The sequence below is a fragment of the Sander lucioperca genome, chromosome 1, assembly GCF_008315115.2.
Source record: "Sander lucioperca isolate FBNREF2018 chromosome 1, SLUC_FBN_1.2, whole genome shotgun sequence".
NCBI lineage: Eukaryota > Metazoa > Chordata > Actinopteri > Perciformes > Percidae > Sander > Sander lucioperca.
The window spans coordinates 22,928,277-22,953,947 of NC_050173.1; the positions used below are offsets into that span (position 1 = coordinate 22,928,277).

The 25,671-nt window shown below is 43.2% G+C and overlaps 1 protein-coding gene across 2 annotated transcripts; it reads left to right on the top strand.

Annotated features, from left to right (window-relative positions):
• The first annotated feature begins 436 nt into the window (after positions 1-436).
• On the top strand, positions 437-25,401 carry boc (BOC cell adhesion associated, oncogene regulated). 2 transcript variants are annotated; one of them, XM_031282014.2, is made up of 18 exons: positions 437-708; positions 12,685-12,813; positions 13,546-13,818; positions 17,131-17,277; positions 18,109-18,252; positions 18,848-19,141; positions 20,022-20,294; positions 20,387-20,655; positions 20,777-20,942; positions 21,158-21,223; positions 21,544-21,753; positions 22,093-22,268; positions 22,400-22,622; positions 22,740-22,925; positions 23,011-23,216; positions 23,299-23,384; positions 23,975-24,126; positions 24,339-25,401. In XM_031282014.2, the coding sequence occupies exons 2-18, from the start codon at positions 12,702-12,704 to the stop codon at positions 24,506-24,508; spliced, it is 3,153 nt and encodes a 1,050-aa protein (XP_031137874.1). In that variant the 5' UTR covers positions 437-708; positions 12,685-12,701; the 3' UTR covers positions 24,509-25,401. The 2 variants fall into 2 exon arrangements, with proteins under 2 accessions (XP_031137874.1, XP_035856689.1); XM_036000796.1 differs by lacking the exon at positions 437-708 and adding an exon at positions 2,922-3,012.
• The last annotated feature ends 270 nt before the right edge of the window (positions 25,402-25,671 follow it).

Here is a 25,671-nt window from a genome sequence, read left to right on the forward strand (position 1 = left end):
TGTGTGTGTGTGTGTATGTGTGTGTGCTCGCACTGCACAGTCCTGACTGGACCTGTCCAGTTCACAACAACACAACACAGCACTGCACAGCTGCACTGGAGGGCCTGCAGGCCTCAATGGACTGGGGTCAATACAAACTCTGTGGGGACCAACGCATACCAAATCAGGGGGAACAGAGCAGGCGGGGGGGGGGAGGGGGCGCACGTTTCTCCTCCAGGACACCGTAGTTCTTCAGAAATTAGGTTTCTATGAGTTTTTTATTTTTAAACATACATGTCTGTACTTTATAACTAGTGATCAATGTTCTGGTTTTACGCACATCCTCTGGAAAGTCCTAATGTGTTGTGAGTAGGGATCTGAAGTCAGGAGAAACGGCGATGCAGTACCCAGCTCTGGGATTTTGGGAGCCAGTCCCTATTGTTCAGATCCCTCCTCCTGCTTGGGAAGTGGGAGGACCCGAAAAGGCGTTGCAAAAGGGAGAATTGTTTGAGAGCTCAGTCATCCAAAAACGGCCTTTCAATGTGAGAACTTGGGGAGCCGAAGAAAATGTCGGTGGCATCGCAGTAAATTACTAAAGCAGCGAGGCTTTAGAGGGAAAAGTAAAGTAAAATCTGTTGTTTTTTGGGGACTAAAACTCACCGCAGAACAGAGGCGAAAAGAAGATCGGTCGGTTAAAACGAGGTGTGAGCACCAAACACAGCAGTTTTGGTAAGTTGTATCTCTTCATGCGGTCTATGTTTTGCGGTGTTACGCTTTGTATTAACATGTTTTACAAAGTTATAGATAAAAGTAGCAGTTTTGGTGACTGTTTACAGACTGACGGGAGTCGTTACCAACTTATTTGTTACTATATTTATAAAAGAAAAGTGTGATTTAGGTGTTTGATTACTATTTCATTCTGGTGACTATTTTTATAGCCACATTTGTTTTGTTTTGTTTTTCAGCTCATTTATGCACCCAAACTTCGCTACAAGCTTTCTCTATGGCAGATCTACGTTATTTGGACGGCAGTGTGTGTTTCGGCTTTCGGTTTTCAGACTTATGCTTCTTTAAATAAGAAACGTTAACTATGCTGTCGGACGTATAGCCTGTTGTTGATTGGTTGAACTCTGCGTCCATATTTTTCCAAAGTTTTCTTTAACTTTCTGCCCGTATCCGCCGACTAATACAATACGACACAAGTATGGGAAAGAAATCAGCTTTGTGTGACACGTTGCAGAAATACATAGCTGTTTTTAGACATACGTTGTGTTTTTAGGGGAAATGTTTCTGCGTTTTGCAGGCCGCAGCCTATAGCCGCTTCCATAGGGTAACAGAAAACTGACATGGTGAGCTCTGCCAGATTTACCCCTATATTATCATCGGGGAGTGCAGCAATGTAGGCTGGGAAACCGTGACCATCAAAGAACAACAGAACAAAAAGAATGATGTTCAAAATAAGCATGTTTCTTAATGATGCTACTGATGAATGTAGACTACGTCTTAAATATGTATCACCATGAATATCAATTTTTTTTTATAATACATCCTGTTAATGCACAAAATGGCCTGCGCAGATTTAATGATTGACACAGAGAAAACCATAACAACGCTACCTGAGTGCATTTCTGTAGTGCCTCTCCCCCCTCACCATCAAATCAAAGCCTAGTGTTAGAATAACCTAACTGAACCTCACGTAAACTGACTGCTGCTCAGTGCAGCCAGAAATGCAGCATCCTGCCTCTCTGCCAGGAGATCTCTCCTGATATCATCCTCTCATTCAGGTTTGATTTAATGAGAAAATGTTTGTCTTAATCCCCGGGCTGCTAATGAGTGTTTGGCCCGGGGTGTCACTTACCGTTGGGGCCTGGTAACGAGGCAGAGGAGGGGGGTACACGGATATGGAGGATGCCATGCAGGAACAGCCGCAGGGGCTCAAGTTTCCAACCCCAGGTGTCGTCTTGTTATTTGGATTACATGTTAGCCTCCGCTGCTTCGCATGGAGGAACCTAGGCGATTCAGTGACAGACATGGCATCAGACAAGAGAGTCTGCTTGTTCCTACTGAATCAATGTCACTTGGATTAAAAGTCGAAACGAATGGTCTGGCCTCCTCCAATTAGGCGCACAGTTTATAAGGGAATTAATTGGTCTCAGGAAAAAAGAGCCTCTTGTTGTTTGGCAGCAGTAGTTGTTGTTAATCATCTCTGGCAGTCGGGTGGATCAAAGTTGGACTAATTGATTCCAGTCTGATTATCTGCCTGTTTCTCACACTGTTTGGCCCATTTGATTAGGTTGTGGAACCTGGAAAAACATAATTAGGAGTTCCTAATCAATCTTGCAAGATATTATGCAAATGTTCAGAGTATTTCAAGGCTATGCAGCTACTGTAAGTGGTAACTATGAAACATTACATCCCAAAGTCATACTATAGGGGACTAAACAATAAAGACTATAATACAGTAGGCCCAATTTGTTAATGAATACCACAGGCACACTTTAAATCCCTGTAGGAGTTTATAATGATCAGATACTGAGTGAAAAGCTTTCAGTGTGCATTATAGCCAAAACAATGACTGTCTGGAAGTACAGTAGTTTTCCTTCAATACAGAAATCCAACAGCAAATTAACCAGCAATTCTTTTGATAATCGATTAATTGTTTATGTATTTTGCGCATAAATGCTGAACATCTATTTTCTCAAATATGAGGATTTGCTGCTTTTCTTTATCTGTTTTGGTCATAACTTGAATATCTTTCGGAGTTTGGACTGTTGCTCAGACTAAATAAGCACTGAGAAATTGAGCTATTGTCAGACTAATTGATAATTAAATTGTTAATTGGAGCCCTAGATTACAGTAAAGTAGACTTAACCCATTACTCAATACCATAGGCACACTGCAAGTTCCTATAGGAGTATTATAATATCATGTGTTTTCTATACAGGACATTGTGATGAATGAAACGCTTTCAGCCTGCAGTCCCAGGCCAAAACAACGGCTATTACCTGGAAGTAGAGAAAACTGCCTTTAAAGGTGTATAATACTCCGATAATATCTTGTATGTTGTGGATTTGTAGGACTGAAAATGTGCATGCTTTTAGGCAAAAGAGACCTCTAGGTCAGGACAGGAAACTAACTGTATTGTCTTTTGGTTAAAGCGCCTAATATGAGTTAGAATTTAGGAGCCTTTTTTTGTCTTACTGTTACCAACTGGGCCTTTTGAAGCTGAAACTTGAAATTATATGTGATTGATCTTGGTTACCTGCCAAACAGAAATGTAGTGGAGACAAAAGCTGCCAGTTTTCCAGTATTTGTCCAGAAGCTGGTGGATAGTTTTTCATCCTGTCTATAGGAGCTGTGTTCCAGCTTGTAAAGAAAAGTAGCGGTGTGGATTTAGGTAAGCGGCCAATAGCAATAGTTTGTCACTCATATCTTAGTTTTGTTTCAAAACTTATCCAGCCATATTAAACTGTGACATAAGATATGCGTTGAAGGATAGGATTTAAGTTGTTTGACTGTTGCCTGATGAGTTTTTACATCTGGATGTGAATCAATGTCTTTTAGATGGAGATGGATTTCAAGATGCATTTTGAGATTACAAACAGCCAGCGGTTCCATCAGGACTGCTGTTGCCGCTCCGATATCAGTGTTTGTGAGCCAAATTTCCAGAGGTTTTTGACTGCAGTGCTGGAAAGCAGCATTGTTATTGTAAAGGGTGTAACATTGGCTTTAATTGACAAAGGAGAAGAAGAAAAAAAAAATCCTTCCTGAGGCCATGCTTTCATCTCTATGACAGCGGGTACACTCAGGCAGATGTAGCAGCCTGCAGGCAGAATCTGTGGGCCTTTGCTGCACAGATGTGAGTGATAGTTCCTGTCCAATCAGGATTATCTTTTTGCACTGGAATGTATTGCTTGTCATAGTGGTCCTCAACTGGCCTCACCTGCAAGGTCATTTTGAGATTATTGCAATAAAAGAAGAGGAAAAGACTATGAGAAAGAAGGGGGTTGTTAAGACTTTATAATTTCAGCAAGTTTCTCTGGATTCATTTTCATAAACTAGCAAGGAACACACTCATCCCCAAATAAGGCTGTTTCATTTCCTAGAGCCGGACATTATTGGCTCATTGACATGCGATGCATTAGTCCTCCAGCGCTGACAGATTGGAGGCTCAGACTCAAGCCTTGTGCCCCCGGGAGGGTTTCTGTGACCAGTCAGACATCGGATAACCAGGGAGGGACACCTGGACCGGCAGGTGGCCGGGGTCCAGGCCCCTCCCCTGGGGTTGCATACCTCTCTCCTCCTGATCCTCCCTGTCAGCCAGGACCACAGAGAAAAAGAAGAGGAAGAATGTGTGGGGAAGTGAAGGAGAAACGTTTTTGACAGAGAGTTGGAAAGGCTAATTAAACAGGCCACGATCAAACAGAGTGAGATTATTGAGGAAGGGATGAAGATAAATGGGACCTAAGGAAAGGAGAGACGGGAGAAAGAAAGCTGTTGCAAGAGAAATACGCTTTTTTTATAGATTGGTATGCAACTTTTCTGCATTTTTTTTTTTCAGGTTCAAAATAATATTTGGGAACAATATGTTGATGCCTGGCCAGTATCTGTATCATAAATATAATCATGCTGTCATTAGTTGTTTTTACAGCCTAATGGGGATTATCTAAAGCCTTTAATCCAGCTGAGTTGATTTGTTCCACTACTTAAAATAAAAGTTAAGAAGCTCTTGATTGGATAATCAATTTACCCAAGCCATACTCACTCACTCTCTCAAACACACACACACACACACACACACACACACACACACACACACACACACACACACAGTGAGTCTGGAGTGAGTGCTGTTAGATCGATGATCAACTCCAGACATGGGTAAGAAAGCAGTGTGTGTAGACAAATAGCCCTGTGTGTGCAAAGCAGATATTTGGACAAAGATTAGGGTGTGTTATTATGAGCCAAAAGCAACCCAGACGCTCTAATAGATCGTTCACACACAGGCACAAGATTGCACTCTGATTGGGGCTGTTCAATTTAAACCTCGGTCAGTCACTCTTTCTCTCTTTTTGTCTCCATTGCACACACTTTTTTAAATCTGCGTCATTTGGTTAGCTTTATTCAACTTCGCTCAAGGTCTACCAGGTAGTTCTTGTGCACTGTAACTCCTCCTTTTGTGTGCTGTTATATTAACTGCATAATGTATTCCTGTCTGTGAGTGAAACAATAAAAGCACTAAAAAACGTCAAGGAATCTGGGTTGTGTTCCAGGGCTTTAACCAATAATCAGATTTAAAGTGTTGCCCCAGAGAAAAAAAACTCATCATTGAAGAATGTCAAACTGGCAGGAGAAGACATGATTCAACAGAATAAATCACTGGGCACCAGATTAGTTAGTTATTGGGCCCCTGAGGTTATCACAACTGAAATTTTCCATTGACAGCGCTCCTCTCTTTTCTGTCGTGTGTGTGTGTGTGTGTGTGTGTGTGTGTGTGTGTGTGTGTGTGTGGGTGTGTGTGTGTGTGTGTGTGTGTGTGTGTGTGTGTGTGTGTGTGTGTGTGTGTGTGTGTGTGTGTGTGTGTGTGTGTGTGTGTGTGTGTGTGTGTGTGTTATATTTCAGAGCTTTCCCTTTAGGATAATGCACATCCGTGGCTCTGAGTGACAGGACAAATGGTAGCTCTGCTATACCACACAAATCCAGCTTCTGACACTGAGAGCTGTCTTTGAAACAAGCCTCTTCCAGCTGTTTCTCCTCTTCTTAAGAAACTCTTTCAGATCAACAGCTTTCACTTTATAACAGTGGAGTAAGCAGTCAAAGTTGGTTGCACCATCTTGAACACAGTTGACGCCCCACAAGCCTCGCTTTCTGTTTAATTTCCTGTCTCTTTTCCATTTTGTAATTCCTTCTCATATCTGTTTTTCCTATAACGTTCTCCTTCAGTCGTTTCATATAACTTTACAGCCTTTCTCCATTCCCTCATCTCTCTTTCCGTCTCTCTTTCTGCCTTATCTCAATTTCCTAATGCCTCTTCGTATCTGTTTTTCATATAATATTTCACTCTCTCTGCTTTTCTCTTCCTTCCTTCGTCTCCCACTGAGAGTTGTAGGGCCAGTCTCTCTCTTTTCCCCCCTCCTGGTTCCTGCTGAATAATGGGGAGAAATTGCTCTTGATTTATAATTGGTTCCATTCACTCTGATGCATGAGCTGCCAAAGGAGTTTGGGGCCCCTTTCACCCGCTCACATCCCTCCTCCTCCTCCTCCTCTCCCCACGATGCAGGAACACACAAGGAGCAAGCTGCAGATATGTACAGCTAAGAAAGTCTAAGCATGCACGAATGCAGTGGTGTGTGTGTAGTTTATCTCTAGGGCTGGGGAGAAGTGGTAGTCAGTTTTTTTGTGTTGACATTTGGTGTTGGAAAAACTTCCTGAGGTCTGCATATTTATGTGCCTCTGTGAGTATACTTTTACCATTTTGTGTGTGTGTGTGTGTGTGTGTGTGTGTGTGTGTGGGTAAATGAAATATGTAACTGCATGCGCATGTTTGTGTGATGAGTACTGTGAAATCCTGGGTATAAGTTAGTTTTCCAAGTACTGTATGGGGAAGATTATGTGTGTGTTATCCATGTACTGAGGCCCTTGATGCTCACTTAAAGCTTCCCAGAAAGATGAGTGTGTCACTAAAGAACACATACTGTTTTGTCTTTGCATAGTGATGTTTTTAAATATCTTGTTTTGTCCAAAACTAAAAGATATACTGTCTTATGTGAGAGGCTGTAATCAGAGTATGTTGATTCATCAACACGTTTGCATGAATAACAAATGTATACAGTTTGTCTTTAATACAGTTTTAGAGTTAGAGAGTGGTCAACGTTTTTACTTCATCCTCTCTTAGATTTTATTTTATTCTAGTTTTTTAAACCGCAGCTGTCTAGCTATGGTTTATATATATATAGCTAGCTAGCTAGCTATCCTTTGTTTTCCATCTTTCAATCTATCTATCCTCCATTCTTCCCTTCTATTTCCATATTTTCAGTTTTCCTTCTATCTATCCAGCCTTTCTTTCCTTCCATCCATTTATTCATCTTTCTCTCCTTCTATCCATCCACCACTCCTTTTCTTCCATCAGTCCATTCATCCGTCTATATTTATCTCCTTCTTTCCATCCAACTATCTTTCTTTCCTCTCTCCCCATCCTTCTATTGTCCATTCATCTATTATTGCTTCATTCTTTCCTTCCATCTGATCATCCATCTTTCCTTCTCTCCATCTTGGTTTCTTTCCAGTCTTCTTTCTATCCATCCATCCATCTTTCTTTCATCAATCCCTTCCTCTGATTTGATTGGCTGATGCTACCTACATCACTGTTTGGTCCATCTATCTGGCTCCCACTCCCCCGGCAGTGGTGATGATCCGGTCCTGTTCCCATGGCCCTGATGGGCATGCTGGCATCCCACACCAGGCAGAGGAATGTGGGTGGGTGTGTTCACCGTGACACAGTAATTAGCTCTCCGTGGTTAATTCAGCTTCGTTATCTAAATTATGCAAATGCAGCGGTGCCTAATTGATTAGACCGCCCCCCTCCTCTACATTGCAGGCCTGTCCAGAGCCCTTGTTAATCCTCGAGATGCTCTGTAGCTCGTTAGTGTCAGTTCGGGGGGGGGGGGGCTGTGTGTGTGTGTGTGTGTGATTCCCAACCTCATTAGAGATGCTTTTGATGTGTAATTTTATTGCATGAGAACGAGTGATGCCTCGAGTGGAGGATTTGGATTGGCCCCCTCTCCACCTGTTGGGCAGAGTTTCCATGCCAAGATGAGACTCCAGAAGGTTCTCTTGTGTCTGACAGATAGATGGGAATAGATTTAAGTGCCAAGTTTTTGCTTGTGTGAAGAAGTACAGAGATTCTCCGCTTCAGTAGCATTATCTGTTATACTTGGTAGTAGAGACAGTTGCATCCAGCAAAACCATCTCTATGCTTTCTATGTATTTTGATATGATGATACCTGACAAACCGGTTTCTTTCCCTCTATTCAGCTTTTTATCTTCTATTCATCTTTTAAAAGTCAATATCAAACAAGCAATGACATATTGATAACTATAGCAATTAATTACCAATTGCATACATTTGTGTACTGATTAAAGGGATGGGCATTTTTCACAGTTTTCTGAAAATGTATAGACTAAATGCTTAATCAGAAAATAATAGACAGATTGATCAATAATGTAAAAATCATCATTGCAGCCCTATCTATGATTACCTATTCTTTCCTAAAAATCTTCCTTCCTCCTGTTGCCGTCTGGTTGCTCTTTCCCTGTGTGATGGTCTGATAGCAAACCGGGTATGTTGTTGGTTTGATATGCAATCTCCAGGCCCTCTTGGTCCTCCTCCACTCGGCACAAACCTGGGCCAAACCGAGAGACCAGCAAACACATTGACAGAGTGAGGAGAAAATATGTTGGGACATTCAGCGACACTCTAACACACGCTCTCTCAAACACTCCCTCTTCATTGAGGAGGCCCTGCTCTCTCCTCCTGCTCGCCCGTCAGTTGACATCCTCTATTAATTTGAGTCGCCGTTCTGCTTTCTCAGTCAACTTCTCCACTCCCCCCCCCAATGCCTCCATAAACCCCCTTCACCCATCTCACATCAATCCATAAAGGCATTGAACCCCCCTGCCTCCCCAAACTCACTCCACACTACTCTCAAACCTCTTGGTCATTGAGCCCCCCTTCTCTTTGGTTATTGAGCAGGGCCCATCAGCTCTTCCCCGGGCCCTTCAGAGTAGCGTCTCCCCTTTCTCCAGGGGTCCACGGGGTCTTTGTCCATGCACCGGCTCACTGCTTTACAATGACTCTCCACTCTATTAAGGTGCGTTCTGCCTGTTAGCGTCACCAGGGGCAACCGGCCTCCCGCATGGCAGCTATGCGGCATGGCATTGTGGGCGGCTGGCCCGAGCGGAGCAGTTGAACCCCCGGCACTCCTCACACTTGACACCGCATGTGTTTATCTAAAGGGGGGGCTTTGTGGTGTTTGGAGAACCTCGAGGGAGGGGGCGCACAGGGTGTAAAAAGACGTAAAACTGGGGGACTAGGGAGGGAGATTGGGGAGGTGATAAATATTCAACAGCTCAGCTCCTCGGGAGTTACTACCCTGTTACCCCTCCAGCACCACCGCCCCTCCTGTGTGTCCTCTCCATGCCAGAAAACAGATGGAATGTGAGAGCTCAGGGAGGTGGCTCCAGTCTGGTTTTATCCAATTAGCAGGGTTGTCAAAATAAATTTATCCACGGAGGCAGGGGGACAATGGGACTGGCAATGGCCCGGGAGAACAGGGGCCCCGGTGTCTTTACTTAGCACGCTCACAATGAACTTCTGTCAAGTGACTCTCTCCAACAACGACATATAATACCTATACCTACTGTCATGATGCATGTCTGCACACCATCGCCACAACCTGGGACTCTCTTCTAGTCAGGCTTTCCCCTCGTTCTCTCTATGATATCTACACTTTTAAGTCTTTTTTTTCGATAACAGTGCAATACATTAACAGAGTTTCAGTACTGATTGACTAGACTTTTTTTTCAGTACCTTAACTTACTAAGTTTTTCCAACAAAACCTTTTTTTCCATTTAAAAAAAAAAAAAAAAAAAAAAAAACCTAAATTTCAAACAACTGTACAAGAAACTATGACATGAATGAGCAAGAATCTGATTAAACACCACTATGTATCGGACCAGACATTCAATGCCAACGTTTCACAGCAATAGACACATTTTGATTGGTTACCATAGCAGTTTTGAGGTATTCTTTATCATCCCAGGAATTTACTAAGTCAAAAAATAAGAGGAGTTTGGGAGTCAAGTCTTAAGCAAGTCAGATCTCACAGTAGTCAAGTGTCAGTTCTTTAACATGATTACACAATAGATTCACTCCCATTTAATCATAATTCTGCACTAGAACTGGCAGATTTGAGCAGTTCACACACTGAAGTATGTTTTAATTCCACAAAGCTGTGTTGGCCATGCAGCGTTGTTCCTCACTGGTAAGGCTGTAACAAAACAGTCACAGGAACACATTAACGCACACATTCCCTCGGTTCTTAATTTAGGAGAGCTGTCTGTGTGTATGATCTGGTTTTTATCAGCCTTGCTGATGCGTAGGAGGCTCTTCTCTCTCCCTCTTTGTCTGTGACTTCTCTGGGAAGGATGGATGGAAAAAGTTGGACATGTCAGGCCAACTTTTCATCTTGAGGCAGGGTATCCGCTAAGCAAACACAGGACCCAGCTGACTAATGAATCAGATGGACAGACAGGCTCAAAGGAGTATGGCTGTTTTTAGGGAGTGATGATGTACGAGGGGCCTTCTCATACCGCTGTTCTAACAAAGCTCTATCTCTGTTTCTGTCTCTTCTCCTGTCTTATTGTCGCTACTTTTATTTGTGTGTAAAAGACAGAAATTGGACAGGTAAGAGGTTTCATTGGCAAGTAGTGTGTCCTGCTGCATGTCTGGTTGGCAAATTGACTGGTGTGGTTTACGGTTAGTGACTCTTACAGTTGGGACAGGTGCTCCATACAGATGTGTGTTTTTCATGGGCAGCTGTCCCGGGTTGTGTCCATACAGCGACCGGCCACTGAAGCCACAGACCTTCAGCTTAGCTTCCTGGTTCCACAGCAGCTTGCTGTTTGTTTACTGAGTGAGACCACTACTGATGGGCCACTCTGAACAGACAACTGAGTGAATTAGACTGTTCATGTATGTAGGGCTGCAACTGAGGATTATTTTCAATGTCGAAAATGCTGACTGTCACAGTTTCCTAGTCCATGGTGACATCAAATCGCTTGTTTTTTTCTAACAGTCCATAAACAAAGATATTCAATTTGCATGAACATGAATGAGTGAAAAGCAGCACATTTGAGAAGCTAGAGCCACCGTTTGATTAAAGAGGTTATAATACATTATTTTATGTACAAAGAATTACAACTCTTTGGTGTCTTGGTTTTTGGGCATGCAAATGTATGGTTTTGATTCACTCTCATGGCTCTCATCAGTTTTGTTCGGTTGCAACTAGTTTTTTTGCAAAATTACTCTAAAAAACAACTGAAGTGAAATGCTCAGAACTAAATAGCAGATAGACAAAGTTGGTGAATTGCTGGTGATCATACTTAATAATTTAGCCGCTAAAGAGCAGAATATTTCCCTTAGGAGTTGGTGGAGACCAAAACCAGAGCTAAAATAGATTGAAAATCCAACTTAAAATCATCAGGTGGTCAGAAATACAACTCCAAATGAATGCTAATGTTGCTTCATATATGCTGGATGTGTAAATAAGCAACTGTTGGCTAACATGTTAGCCATATAAACTTAAAAGATAATGTCAGCGTTGTGTGTACAGATAGTTTCTGTTGCCCAAAGTGGCCAAATAAATTCGTTATTGCAGGATTAATAAATAAAAGAAATGACTCAAATTGATTCACAAAGTGAATAATCAACTAATCATTAAAGTTCTACATTGTGCAATTTGGACTAGAGTTCTCCATAGCTGTTCATGTGAGAATTAATAGTCTAAAAGTATTTACACACAGTTATAATATGCAATTAAAATGCAGACCTTGTGTGGCAGTTTGTCTTAAACAGCTGTTTTTCCATCAGCCTGCTGCTTTGGTCATTTTCAATAAATGTACCAGGGAGCTAAACATTTTCTCTGCTGTCATTAGATGATGAAGGTGCACTGTAAGATTTTTCCATGCATGCGTGCGTGCAGTCCCTAGTCTCTTTGAGCTTCATTAATCATCCCCTTGCCATAATAAGATCAGGACAAATATGTATGAGAAAGTTGTGTGCTTCCATTTTTACAACATCAGGACAGTTGCCCTGGGTGTGTGCATGTTCAGCGACATGCATTTATATGAGAGAGAGAAGTAGAGATTCACTTTTGCAGGACCACCCTCCGCATCCTGACGGGAAGTTGTTAGTTTAACCTGACAGGAAAGAATTTGGGAAACTTGGCAGTAAGCGACAAGGGAGAGAGAAAAGCGCCCCTCTCTACATTAACTGTTAATAGACTGACCATTACCATCGTCTTCTCCATTTTCTTCCCAATAGATACTGCAACCATAATACAGCCCTTCTCTCCTCCATCTTACACGCAGTCCTCGCTGCTGTGATGTATGTTCCCCCTCCCTGTCTACCTCTCATTAGTTGTTCTTTGTCCCGACTCCTGAATGCAGCCTGTGTGTTTTCCCTTCTCCTTTCCTCTCCCTCCCCCATTCCTCCTTCTGGACCCTCTACCTGTATCGGTTACACCTGAGCGGGAAGGTAGAGGGGTCAGGTTACGGCCTGCAGAATGAGGGCGCCCCTTTGATGAAGGCAGGCTGTATCGGTGCGAGTACAGGCGGAGGAGATGGGGTCAGCGTAGAGATGGGGGCTGACAGAAAAGAAAGGCTTTATTTGTGTCTGGAGTTTGGCTGCTGAGGGTACCGCAGAGTGCACAGCCTCACTGTGTGTGTGTGTGTGTGTGTGTGTGTGTCTGTGTGTGTGAGAAGCTTATGTTTGAATCAAGATTGACTGTTTAGATGGATGATGTATGTTTCCAAGTTTTGGTGTGTGTAAATCAATCAGAAGAAAGTGATTTGTGCTGCTGTTTTTGAGTGTACCAAGTGTGTAAATGACCTTCTGACCTTCCTTTGTTTGTGTGTGTTTTTCAGGGGGTAGTGTATGGAAGATGTCTGGAAAGCGAGACTGGACTCCGTGGATGAAAAAGAGAAGGGCTCCAGTGTTGTGCGCTCTGGGTGCAGTACTACTGTGCTGCCTGCAGAGCGGCGCTTCTCTCACCGGTGAGTAGACAAACTCAGAGGGTGAAGAACTGCAACTTTAAGTAACAATCTGCAAAAATTAAATTTAAAAAGTTTCCATTTTTGTGCTTTCTGTCACTTTTTCAAAAATGTATATTACTGACTTGATCTATGCTCTCTTTATGAATGCCTTTACATTAGTTTTTCCAAACACCTGGTGCAGGATAAGTCTTGCCAAGGACTAAATATTCTGACTCAGTCACAGGGAGGGAGGTATTTTTTTTTTATGCATCCTGGCAGCAGCAACAGCAGTTTATTTAAAAATGAACTGAAGAAATGGGTAGTTTGCATGAGCGGTATTAGCCACCATGGGTGAACTCAAAAAGAGAAGTATTGTACGTAGAACTGCAACGACCAACCCACTAATTGATTAGAAGATCGAAAGAAAATTAATTAGCAACTATTTTGATAATCAATTAATTAAAACAGTTTGTTTTTTTCCAAGCAAAAATGCCAAACCTCTGATGTTCTAGGTTCTCAAATGTGAGAAGTGGCTGCTTATTATATTTTTTTGCTTTTAGACTGGTCGATAATAAAAAATAATGAAGTGAATGGCAGCCATAATTAACACATGTCAAAATAAATTCCAAGACAAAATGTTTCACACTGCTGTAATCTGTGGGACATGTCTAATATGCTGACTGATTAGGTAAAAAAAAAAGTGTCAAGATTTATTATTTGCTTCTAATTACTTTGTATGATGTTTTTCCTCAGATGAGGTGCTATTGTTCGGTGAAGAGCCCATGTCTGTGGTGCAGAAGCTGGGAGGCAGCGTGAATCTGCGCTGCAGTGCCCGACCCGCCTCCGCCAACATTAGCTGGCGCCTCAACGGCCAGGAGCTGGTGGACGGATATTTGGGTGTCATGCTGGGGCCCAACAGCCTGTTCATCCCCACACTCTCCAACCTGACTGTGGGCAGATACCAGTGTGTGGCCAGCACCAGCGCAGGAGCCCTGGCTAGTGTGCCTGCTAACGTCACTGCTGCCAGTGAGTAGCCACCCACACAAAGCTGAGACAAATAAACACAAACACACAGACCCCTTTTTGGTTCGTCAAAGTATCCAAAGAACGCCTTTGACTTAATCTTAAAGTAAAACAAAAAAAAGTGAAGGGGCGGTATTTGTTTGCTTAAAATCTTCACCAATACAACACTGTAAACCTTGTACTTTTCCACTGCTGTGAGTCTAATCTTTACCAACTACAATTCTGATCATGGTGAGAAACTGTTGCACATTATTGATTAATGATACCTCCACATAGTCAGGCAGTATTCACTCTGTGTAGATACAACAGCTGCTTTTATGTAGTGTCATATTGATCTAATGGAGTTAAAATGAATTATTCTCACTGCTGACTTTTTTAGTGTGCTGGTCTGAGTGTGTGGTGTTATATTTGATATGCATCATGGGACTAAGAGGGGGCCTGAAGCTGTGTAATTTGAGCCAGAGGAATGGAGGGGACCCAAGGGCCGGTCAGAACGGGGAAGAGGGGACCAGGACTCCAGCCTGGGGGCCCCCTGCTTCTATCGGCCCCTCCGCTCCACACAACACCACATTCCTCTCCACAGGGCCCGACAGCAGAGCTCGCCAAAAATTATGGCCCCGTAATTGAGTAGAGGGCTAGGGGGGGGGGGGGATAAGGGGGTTGTGTGCATATGTGTGTGAGGGGGTGGACAGAGGATATGCCTCACTAAAACACACCATTAGGTGTGCTGTTAACTGTATTGTTTTACATGTAGTGATGTATGAGGCTGCCATAGCTGGAGAAACTGGAGGTGTTTTAGGCCAGTTGAGACAAGAGCCTCACACAAGATGAGACGTGATGTCATATTCTCTGTCTCCTTGAGGGCCTCCATAACCTCACACACACACACACACACACACACACACACACACACACACATATATATATATATATATATATATATATTTCTCTTCCTTTGCACATTTTTCACTCTTCACCCTGTCACTTTCTCTCCTCTTCCCTCCTTTCATTTTCTTTCACTTTCCCTCCTCTTTTGTCATCTTCACCTCCATGTTTTTTCCCCCTCTTTTTCAGAGCATGCACAAAGGCAGTAAAAGTTATTGATAGTTCCAATAGTGGATGAATCGTGTTAAGATAACCACATGTGGAGCCAGACTGTTTGCCCCGCCTCCCCCCAAAAACCTCTCTAATTTAATAACCGTCTCTCTCCTCGGCCACCCCCAAACCGCCTAAGGAATTGCTCCACTGGGAGGGTGTACGTGCCTGTCTTTCCATGTGAGCTGTCTTAGTTGTACGCACATGTTTTTTGTGATCAGGATAGGTTGATTCCAGACCCTTCTCGCTATCTGACTTTTTTGGCATAAGTTAAAAGCTCCTTGCTTGAATTCTTGTGCAGACAATCACCCTCCCCCTTTTGCTGCAGAAAATAGAGGCATGTATCTGCACAACGTGAACACACAACACATTGCACAAACATGTAATAATTCAGACACACACACACGCACAGACCTCCTACTGCTACACATAAAGATGATGAATGCACCGTCTCTCTAGAAATATTTAAGTCTGCCTTGCCAAGCAGACCTGGTGCGGGAGGTCTGCTTCACTTTATGAATACCATCAATCCTCCATCCCTGCAGGATACACACACACACACACACACACACACACACACACACACACAGGAATACATATGCATGCTCACATGCACGTACACACACCTGAGAGGCACCTATGCGGGGTTCTTCCTGTGAAGAATGTGGGGCGTTAGAGCTGTGTGTGTGTGTGTGTGTGTGGGGGGGGGGTTAAAAGGTGGAGGAATTTGGTAGAAGCAGGAGGAGGAAGGTGGGATGGGTAGATGTAAGGGGGAGGCAGGGGGAGGTGGCTGTAAAAACAGCACCTGATTGATTTAGCAAATGGAGCGCCACACAGTCCCTCTTTAAGGCTTTTCCCACACACACACACACACACACACACACACACACTTTTCATTTTTCAGAATAAAAGCTGAAACTGAGTCGGAAAAGGAGTTGTTTTAGTGTGTTTGTCTGTGTGTGTCTCCCATTAAAGCTCCCTCAGACACAGACGGAGGGACAGATCCAACATGCATGTTGAATAAATCAGTTGCCTACAGTGAAGGTGTTTGTTCAGTGCTTTGAGTAAATCACTGTAATGTCCCTATCAGTAGATACACTGGCCTTAACTCAACTTTACTTATTGAATTAGAGCTGTATACAAAGTCCCATCAGCTGACTGTATATACCAGCAGGTTGGTCTTGTTGCCAGAGAGAGCGGCTGGTCCAAGAAAAACACACCAGTTATAGCACCTCTGGAAAGAATGGAGAGAGGCTGTGTTTGTTAAGAATAAATCAACAAAGGCTGGTAGACGTTTAATTACGTTCCTGGAGAAGTTTTATTTATCTTTCATTTCACTGCTCGACTCCTTCATGACACATTTCTCCAGTTGTTACTTTGTTTTCCCCCTTCTGTGCTGCTCCCTTCACTCTCATTTTAGTTTCCCTCTGCTTCAAATCTGTGAAATGCCAGTATCCCCCCGCTACAATTTTTGTGTGTTTTTTTTTTTTTTTTTCCCTGGCTTCTTAAGAGCAGAGTTTTGCTGTTTCCTCCCAAACCCAAACTGGATATCTTTCTTTGAAACTCTATAGGATCGACACCTCACCTTTGACCCCTTGGCCAGGCCTCTGGGCCACTCAGGCAGGGGGTTTAGGAGGTCAGAGGTCACATGAGTGTCTGTGCCGTGTAGACTGTGTGTCTATGGGACACAGTCGCAGCACATGGCCCCAGTAATCCCACTCCACCCATTTCCCACAGAATCTAAACCGGCTCTAGTCCCAGTATAATGTTTGACAGGATTAATGACACCTACTCGAATGTTACAGACACCACTTTTAGGCTTTGGACTTGTCCAAAGTGACATGAATTGAGTTAAACAGAAACATTAGCTAGAGATATAAAATGCCTGTCACTTGAAGCAGATCATAAGACAAGCAGAGTGAAAGAAATTACTAAATGGAGGTTTTGTTTCAAAGAGAAGGCACATTGGAGAAGTTGTGGGAATGTGGTTCTGATACAATGGGGACACCAAATATGAAGAGACACCCAGTATGGAAACAGCACAGTTATTGTAGTGTTTATTATTCCTCAGAATATTGCGGTTTTCTACTTCTAAAGCTGAGGACTGACTGTATACATGTGCAGTTAGATGTGATGTTAAGATGATGAAAGAATGGTGAACTGTGTTCAGCGGCGATGTGACGGCACTGATTTCTTTCCCCTTGCCTGTGTGTTTTTTAGAGCTGCGGGATTTTGAGCCTGATGACCAGCAGGAGATTGAGGTCGACGAAGGCAACACGGCTGTTATTGAATGTCACCTCCCGGAAAGCCAGCCCAAGGCACAGGTCCGCTACAGTGTCAAACAGGAGTGGCTGGAAACATCCAAAGGTACTGAGCTGATGATCTCCCATAATCTCTCTTTACTTCCCTCTTAATTCTCCTACTATCTTCATAATTTACCGGAATGCTATAATCCTGCTATCTGGCCCATTATAAAACCGTTGATAAGGGTATTATCTCGAATGTTGAGACATGGGAATGCAGTTGTTTATTTTTCAAACTATTTACTTTTAAGTTGCTTGGCAGAGAATAAAGGCTCCAGTGGTTTTGTGACTGGTATGCTGATGATGCCTGGGAGCTGTAGGTACTGATATCTGCAGCTTATCTGTGAGGAAATGAATACCACGTTGACTAGCGTTCACTGACTGGTCTCGGTCAGACTCTGGGGCGCCACCCTGTGGTCTCTGCTGACGGTGCAAACGTGCTGGAATGCACATAGTACTCATATTACATTGGGTTTCACAATATAGACTCAATTCTTCTGCTGCTCCTCTTTGTCTTGGTCATAGTCATGTATTTCCTTATATAATTCCAATTACATATGCTTTTAAGTTTTAAAATAAATCAAACCTTATCTCATGTTATTGCTGTAACAGTATTGCTTGCCAAGCACTTTGTCCTCTGAATCCTTTTTACCGCCCTGCATATTTGTGTGTTTTCTTTACAATTGTAACATTTGTACATTTTACATTCTGGAAAAATGGCATTACCTTGTGAACCAGAGTATGCTGCCTTGCATTTTGTTGCACATATTGTATGAGCAAGAGACAAATAAAACCTTTTGAATCTTTGTCTTTAGCCCATTAAAAGCAATAACTGCCCCTACAGAAGCTGCCCATAAGTAAATAAGCATAACATTTGTTTGTTTTTTTCCTGCAGGGAACTACCTCATCATGCCGTCAGGGAACCTGCAGATAGCCAATGCTACGCAGGATGATGAGGGGCCATACAAGTGTGCTGCCTACAACCCCATCACTCAGGAGGTCAAAACATCCATCTCCGCTGACCGCCTGCGCATTCGCCGTGAGTCATCACCTCCAACACTCTGATGTTGACAAAGAACACAACGTTTTTGATTAGCATTGCTGGTTCTAATGCAAACACCATTTAAAGATGTGCAATAAGAAGTCATAGGTCATACTGAAATATTAAAAGGTCATTAAATAAGTAACGACATGAGAAAGGACAATATTGGAGAGCTTGTAACTGTTACTGTAGAAACGTGGTGAAAATCAGAAATCAGAAAAGGGTTTATTGCCACAATAAGTTATGTGGAATTTGCCTTGGTGAATGGTGCATACATGAACCAACAAACAAACATATTAAAGATTAATATGAAATAAACAATAAATACAGAAACTAATATATATGTGTGACTTTCATCATCCGATCCTGACAGGACACTTTAAGTCATAGGTGATGACGCGCACAATTCATGCTTTTGCATCTTCAAAGGAAGAGATGAAAGTGTTATGGGTTCACATTGTGATTTAAATTATTTGTATTAATTTCAGCCACAACATGCATACAAGCAATTTTAAAGAAATGGAGAAGGGTGGGACTTTTTCACATCATATAGACAAAGTAATCACACCGTCACCGTCCTCATCTTTTCCAGGCTCCACATCAGAAGCAGCTCGCATCATTTACCCACCGGCGTCTCGTTCCATCATGGTGACCAAAGGCCAGCGGCTAGTGTTGGAGTGTGTGGCCAGTGGCATCCCCACTCCGCAGGTCATATGGGCAAAAGATGGGCAGGACCTGCGATCCCATAACAACACGCGCTTCCTGCTCAGCAACCTGCTGATCGATGCGGTGGACGAGGCCGACTCGGGCACTTACATTTGCCGAGCGGACAACGGCATCGGCTCAGCCAGCTCTGCAACGGTGCTTTATGACGTACAAGTGTTTGGTGAGTATACTGGAAGAGTGGAGTAAAGAAAAGTTGTTTGGCATGTCGTGTGTTGGCTGCTTTGGGCTTATATATGATTTGTTTTGATAGTCTTTTTGAAATACCTTGAACTAATCTGTTAAATGCAGATTCCCGTAAAAAAAAAAAGGCTTTTAATAGTGAATGGAGTTTTTGACTCTGCAATGATTTTTGTTTTGTTTAGTTTTGTCTGTGTCATGGATTTAATAATTAGACTGACTCCTGTTTGGCGGACAGAGAGGACAGGGGGCTGTATGTGTCATTTGTGTGAGAAGTATGTAAGCCCGGGCGGTGTGTTGTAGGAAAGAGTTTGTAGAGACAGAGCTCTCTATTCTGTAGCGCGACTTGATTGAGTGTGTCTAGGTTATGGATGACTGTACAGTGATTTTTGTGTGTGTGTGTGTGTGTGTGTGTGTGTGTGTATATGTGTGTGTACGTGTGTGTTGTGGGCTTGTCTCTCTGCAGCTGGCTCTAATTAAAGCCAGAGAGCTGCTATAGCTGTAATGAGCTCTGTCTTTCCATGATTCACAAGCAGCCAACCATCAACTGGCTGCCCTGGCCCTGCCTTCCTGGCTCTATACACCCCCCTGTCATACAGCCTTTACACACACACAAGCACATGCATAATTGTGCCTTTACTCACACATGTTACACGTGACATTGTTGGAGCTTGAACTGAAAAGTTTAAAATTTGTAATTTCTAGAATATTAATTTTAACGATTAATTGCCTGGGCTCTAATGAAAATAATCGTCAGTTGCAGCCCTAGACACTCTGCACAATCACACCTGTGCACACATACACATTCATACTACTTATAAGGTTTTGAACCAGCCTCTTAACTTTGTTTCTGTCTGCTGCAGAGCCTCCGCAGGTGACGGTGGAGCTGCAGCAGCAGGAGGTCGTGTACGGAGAGACGGTGCGCTTTACCTGCCAGACCCGCGGTAAACCCACTCCCTCGGTGATGTGGCTTCACAACGCTCGTCCCCTCGCACCGTCTCCTCGCCACCGCCTGACCTCCCGGGTGCTGCGTGTCACCAACGTGGGCCCTCAGGATGACGGACTCTACCAATGCATGGCTGAGAACGGGGTGGGCAGCTCACAGGCCTCGGCTCGCCTCATTGCAATATCAACCGGTAAGTCAGATAGTTGGTCATTTGTTAGAAATTTAGTCTTTTTTTTTATGTCACAGCCTTCAGATTTCATGACATATGTCTTTTCTTCCTAGGCATTTCATCCAGAGGGAAGCTACCCTCGCTCTATCGGCCGCTCAGCCCAGATAAGGTGCTGAGAGAGCAGCCGCCTGTGAGGCCTGGGGCCACAGGTGCCATGTTGCCTCTAGACTGCTCTGAGCTGCCGGGACAGATCCTTCCGGCAGACGCCCCCATCATCCTCAGCCAGCCACGCACAGGCAAGGCTGACTACTATGAACTCACCTGGAGGCCGCGGCATGAGCGAGGAGCCCCTGTGCTGGAGTATATGGTTAAATACAGAAAGGTACTGCAATCAGTTCACTGCATTCACAGTTAAAAGCATAAATACAACATTATCTTTTAGTTCCTTAACTATGTACGCGTTCTTTGTCAGTAGCTCACTCCTCTGTCTCTCTCTCTCTCAGGTGGGAGACCCTCTAGCAGAGTGGACCTCCAGCAGTATCTCGGGTGCCCTCCACAAGCTGACTCTGGCCAAGCTGCAGCCAGACAGCCTGTATGAGGTGGAGATGACTGCCAAAAACTGTGCAGGTTTGGGACAACCTGCTATGATGACCTTCAGAACTGGCAAAGGTAAAACACTGTCATGTTAGCATTGTCGTTGAGAGCAAGTTAGCACACTAACATTAGCATTTGGCTCCAAGCATTGCTAAATGCCCAAGCACAGCCTCACAGAGCTGCTAGCACGGCTGTGGAGAGAGGAGGATTCAACTAAAGTTTGACGTGGCTCAAAAGGCAGTTCCTTAATTTAAACTCTGATCTAACTGTTGGTGTTTTTCTGTCTTCAGGTCGCAGAGGTCCAGGGCAAATTGACCCACCGAAAACTCCTGCTGTTCCTTCGCCAAGCCTCTCTCGTAAGTATCCCTCCAGTCCTGTAACCTGCCCCTTTGAAAACTCTACCTCCTATCAACTTTACTAACTAAATCATATAACAAAATCACTTCTACTAAAATAACTGTGAACAACATGATATTGTTTTGCAGCAAGATCCTGAACTTCTAACCAATCTCCTTTTGACTAACATGGAAACTTCTCTATCTCTTTTTCATTTCTGTCTCTGAAGGATGAGCCCTCAGTAAGTGCTGAATGCAATGAGTTTTTCCTTCACTGTCATAACAGAATGTTGTCTGAGAGTGTATGTCCTCTATCTGACACCATTCCTCCTCCTATGCAGCTCCCGAAGCCCCTGACAAGCCCACAGTCTCCACGGCAACGGAAACGTCGGCATATGTGACTTGGATTCCTCGCGGTAACCGCGGCTTCCCCATCCAGTCATTTCGGGTGGAGTACAAGAAGGTGAAGAAGGCAGGAGAGGACTGGGTGACAGCGGTGGAAAACATCCCCCCATCACGACTCTCTGTGGAGATCACGGGCCTGGAGAAAGGTCGGCCATCTTCTTTAAACACTGTTCTTATTATTCACAGCAGTTTATTCTGACTTGGTGGAGTGGGGGGGAGAAGTAGGATGCCGTGCCATATAATTACAATGATGATGTCCTGCATAATTACATTCCCACGGCCTGTAAATTCATCAGCATAATGAGTGTTGTTGCAGTCATTTCAGTAATTGCTGCCATCAATCAAAACCATAACTGTATTGTGCAAAAGGAAAACATAAAGTGATGTGAAGACAAACATCATTAGTCAACACAATATAGAGCTTTATTCTAGGCAGCGTGTAGCCCCCAGAGACAGATCAGTAATGGTTAATCCTCTCCCTGTAGGTACGTCCTACAAGTTCCGTGTTGTGGCGGTAAATGTAATCGGTTCCAGTCCTCCCAGTGCACCTTCGAAGGCATACACAGTGGTGGGTGGGAGAACCCATGAACGCCCTGTTGATGGACCCTACATCACCTATAATGAAGCCATCAATGAGACGACGGTCATTCTCAAATGGACGGTGAGTGATTGCAAGAAAACATATGAAAAAATATGTTTTTGTCTACTATTAAGCAGGATACAGATAACTTTTTTGCAATGTATTTCAAGTTCATTGTGATCGCAACATGATTTATTTCTCTCTCTCAACAGTACACTCCCGTAAACAACACACCCATCTACGGTTTCTACATCTACTACCGACCAACAGACAGCGATAATGACAGTGACTATAAGAAGGATGTGGTCGAGGGAGACAGATACTGGCATTCAATCACTGACCTCCAGCCTGAGACCGCCTACGACATAAAGATGCAGAGCTTCAACGAGAAGGGAGAGAGTGAATTTGGCAATGTCGTGATCCTTGAAACAAAAGGTGAGGTCATTGTTTTTGGGGCTGTAACATACAGGCTGATGTAGATGTATCCAGAGGCAGCAAAGTCTGCCTCTGAGCTGTTTCTGAACAGATTTTTCAACTTTTTTGTCTCCTCAGCTCGGCTTAATCACCCACGGCCCGCTCCATCAGAGACCCCAGACCACGGGCCGGGACACTCCAACGCACTCGTGCCTCGGCCTGGCGACCTCCCCTACCTCATAGTTGGTATTGTCCTGGGAGCCTTCGTCTTCATCATTGTCGCCTTCATCCCCTTCTGCCTTTGGAGGGCTTGGGCCAAACAGAGTGAGTGCTCCTCATGGTTCCTCTTTGCAGCCATTAAAGTATTTGCCTCTACATCTGTGTAATTCTCCGTTTGTGCTTATTTTAGAGCAAACATCCGACTTGTGTTTCCCTGCCGTGGCCACCCCTGTGTCGTCATGCCAGTACACTATGGTTCCCCTCCAGGGACTTGCCCTGGTTGGCCACTGCCCATTGGACAGCCACATGCCACATGGCGTCTACCATGCTAATGGAGAATACACTCCAAACGGCAAACCTCACCACCCCACACACTGTCTGCCAGGGCTGCAGCAGGTAAAACAAACTCTTCAATATAGGTTGTTAATGAGCTGTCAATGTAATGAATATATTATCCAGATGCTCTTGTGTTTTGCAGGAGGGTGACTGTGATATGGAGTGTGACACATTGTTGCCACAGACAGTGTCAAATGGACATCTGCCTGTTTACCACTACTCCAACAGGTATGTAACTTATAAAACTTGTATATACTGTATGTAATGTCATCAAGGTTGACAAAACAGGGAATCATGCAAATTGTTAAGGGATTGAACATTAGTTTTTAAAGACTTTGTTGATCTACCATTTAAATGATTTTCATGATATTTGTTTTAATTAGAATTTTGACTGATTAAATTTAAGAATTTGTACCTAAACTGGTGCCGAAACAATCAGTCAATTAATCACTTAGCCAGCAGAAAATGTATTTATTTTTGCTAACAGATTAATCATCTAAGTAATGTGCTGGTTCCTGCTTTTCAAATGTTTTTAAAAGTATCTTCATCTCATTGTAAATAGAATACCGATCATGGGATGCGTTCAGGCACAATATTGAGTGTAGGTCACCCTCATTTGGTCAGCACTCAGAGCCCAAACCACAATCACTGTGGTTTTGCATATAAAACAGAAGAAATAGACTTTAAGTGTAAAAATACAGTAAACCCAAGCCGTGTAAAAGAAACTATTTGAAGACGTCACCTTATTCTTTGTTCTTTGAAAATAATCATAAGTTTCAGTCCTAATGTAAACAGTTTTTTTTTCTCGTCTTCCTTAGTGGCCCAGATCATCATGAACAGAGTTGCTGTGCTCCTGATGACTCCACTCTTCAGCTCCTCCACTCTTCCAATCAGCACCTCGGTTCACAGGAACTGCGAGGTGATGGCAACTTCTGTGGTGGCGATAAAGCAGAGGATGGCATCACTTACAGTATGTGTGGATTCTTTCATTTAACAGTCCTTCCTTTTTCTTAAATAACACATTTGGAACAAAGCTTTTCCTATATGTGACGATCCTGCAATGCATATGTTCAATAATGTAGGTTTTGGTGCTTAATGTAAAACATTTGACCTTAGAATCCATTAAACACTTCAATCAGCTTTACATTTGCTGACCAGCTCTCATTCCCTCATTCTCTCCAGAGCCAGCATCCTTTCCTCTTCTCTCTCTAGAAGATGAAGGGATTTTCACTACATCATCTTCAGCAGCCACAACACCCCAATCCCAAGACATAACCATACAGGAAGTGAACATCCTCCCAAATGAGGCATCCCCTGAGGATGAAGGGACAGCCAACACAACAGATGCATAAGATACTGTTAAACGAACAGAAGAAAACAAGAGAAAATATTTATTTTTGTATCACAGATATTTATATATTTATGCTTTTGTACATACGTGTCTGATTATACTGTATATAAGGTTATTTTCACATTGAAAAAGACTCTTGCTGAACTCTGTCTGTATTTCCTAGGGAGGGAAATAAGTTTGAGATGTTATTCCTTGTGTGACGAAGGTCAGTCAGGGGACCTTTAGTCCTCAGTTCAGCACTTCATGTCTAGACCCTCCTCACTCCTCCCGTCATTCCTCAGATATATCCTCCATCTTACACGTTTGGACCTTAGGTACTTTAGCTTTATGTACAACAGAAACAAAGGAACCATTCAAACCAGACTGATGCTGTAATTAAGAGGTGCTTCATTGCTGTTTAGTTCTGTTGCTGTATCACGTTTTCAAAATACAACTGTCATTTTGTATAGCAAAACACAAATGTATTATGCATTGTTCATCATTAACAAACTATTAACAAGTGTATGCAACATAAAATTGTTCTGTTTCAGTAGTGTACAAGAGGTTATATATTGTATAGTTATTTATTTTTTTTTAAATCACTGAATGGGAGAGATTCTGGAAAAAAATACCTTAAACTCAGTCACTGATAAGCTGAACTTTATACTGCAACCACTTCTGTGTTTACTCATTTGCTGGTTACCAAATGACTGCCAGGTGAGGGCTCTGTGACAGGTGTGTAAGTATTATTCCTCGCTCACAGGTTGGTGCATAAGTATTAGTCTTTGCCAGAGACATCTGCAATCAAAATGAAGGAGATCCTGAATCTACCCCCCCCCCCCTTATTAGTGTAGCCGTTCTGTGGTTGCACATGCTGGAGCACTATTGCATGTAAATAAAAGCGTATAAAATTGACAAGTGTTTGGTGCATCTTTTCAATCTGGGGACATGTATGTGTGGTAACTACAGTCTGCACACTGATTAAAAAGCTTTCTTCTATGCTTTGCTATGTTTTACAGTGAAAACATGATTTGCTGTGTAATTTCCTTCTACAGATGTGGCAATTTAGTTTAAAATCCACTGTTGTTGGAATAAAGTCACCACTACCACCACTAACTTTCATTGTTTCTCCCACTGGTAGATTTTACCACAACCCCCAAGGAGCCACAAAAACAAGTTAGTGAC

Bases quoted from the DNA above. Each gene is read 5' to 3' on its own strand.
- boc (XM_036000796.1), top strand. From the start codon at position 2,937: ATGAAACGCTTTCAGCCTGCAGTCCCAGGCCAAAACAACGGCTATTAC. The intron at 12,814-13,545 runs GTGAGTAGACAA...GTTTTTCCTCAG, and splicing joins GAGCGGCGCTTCTCTCACCG to ATGAGGTGCTATTGTTCGGT. The intron at 17,278-18,108 runs GTACTGAGCTGA...TTTTTCCTGCAG, and splicing joins GTGGCTGGAAACATCCAAAG to GGAACTACCTCATCATGCCG.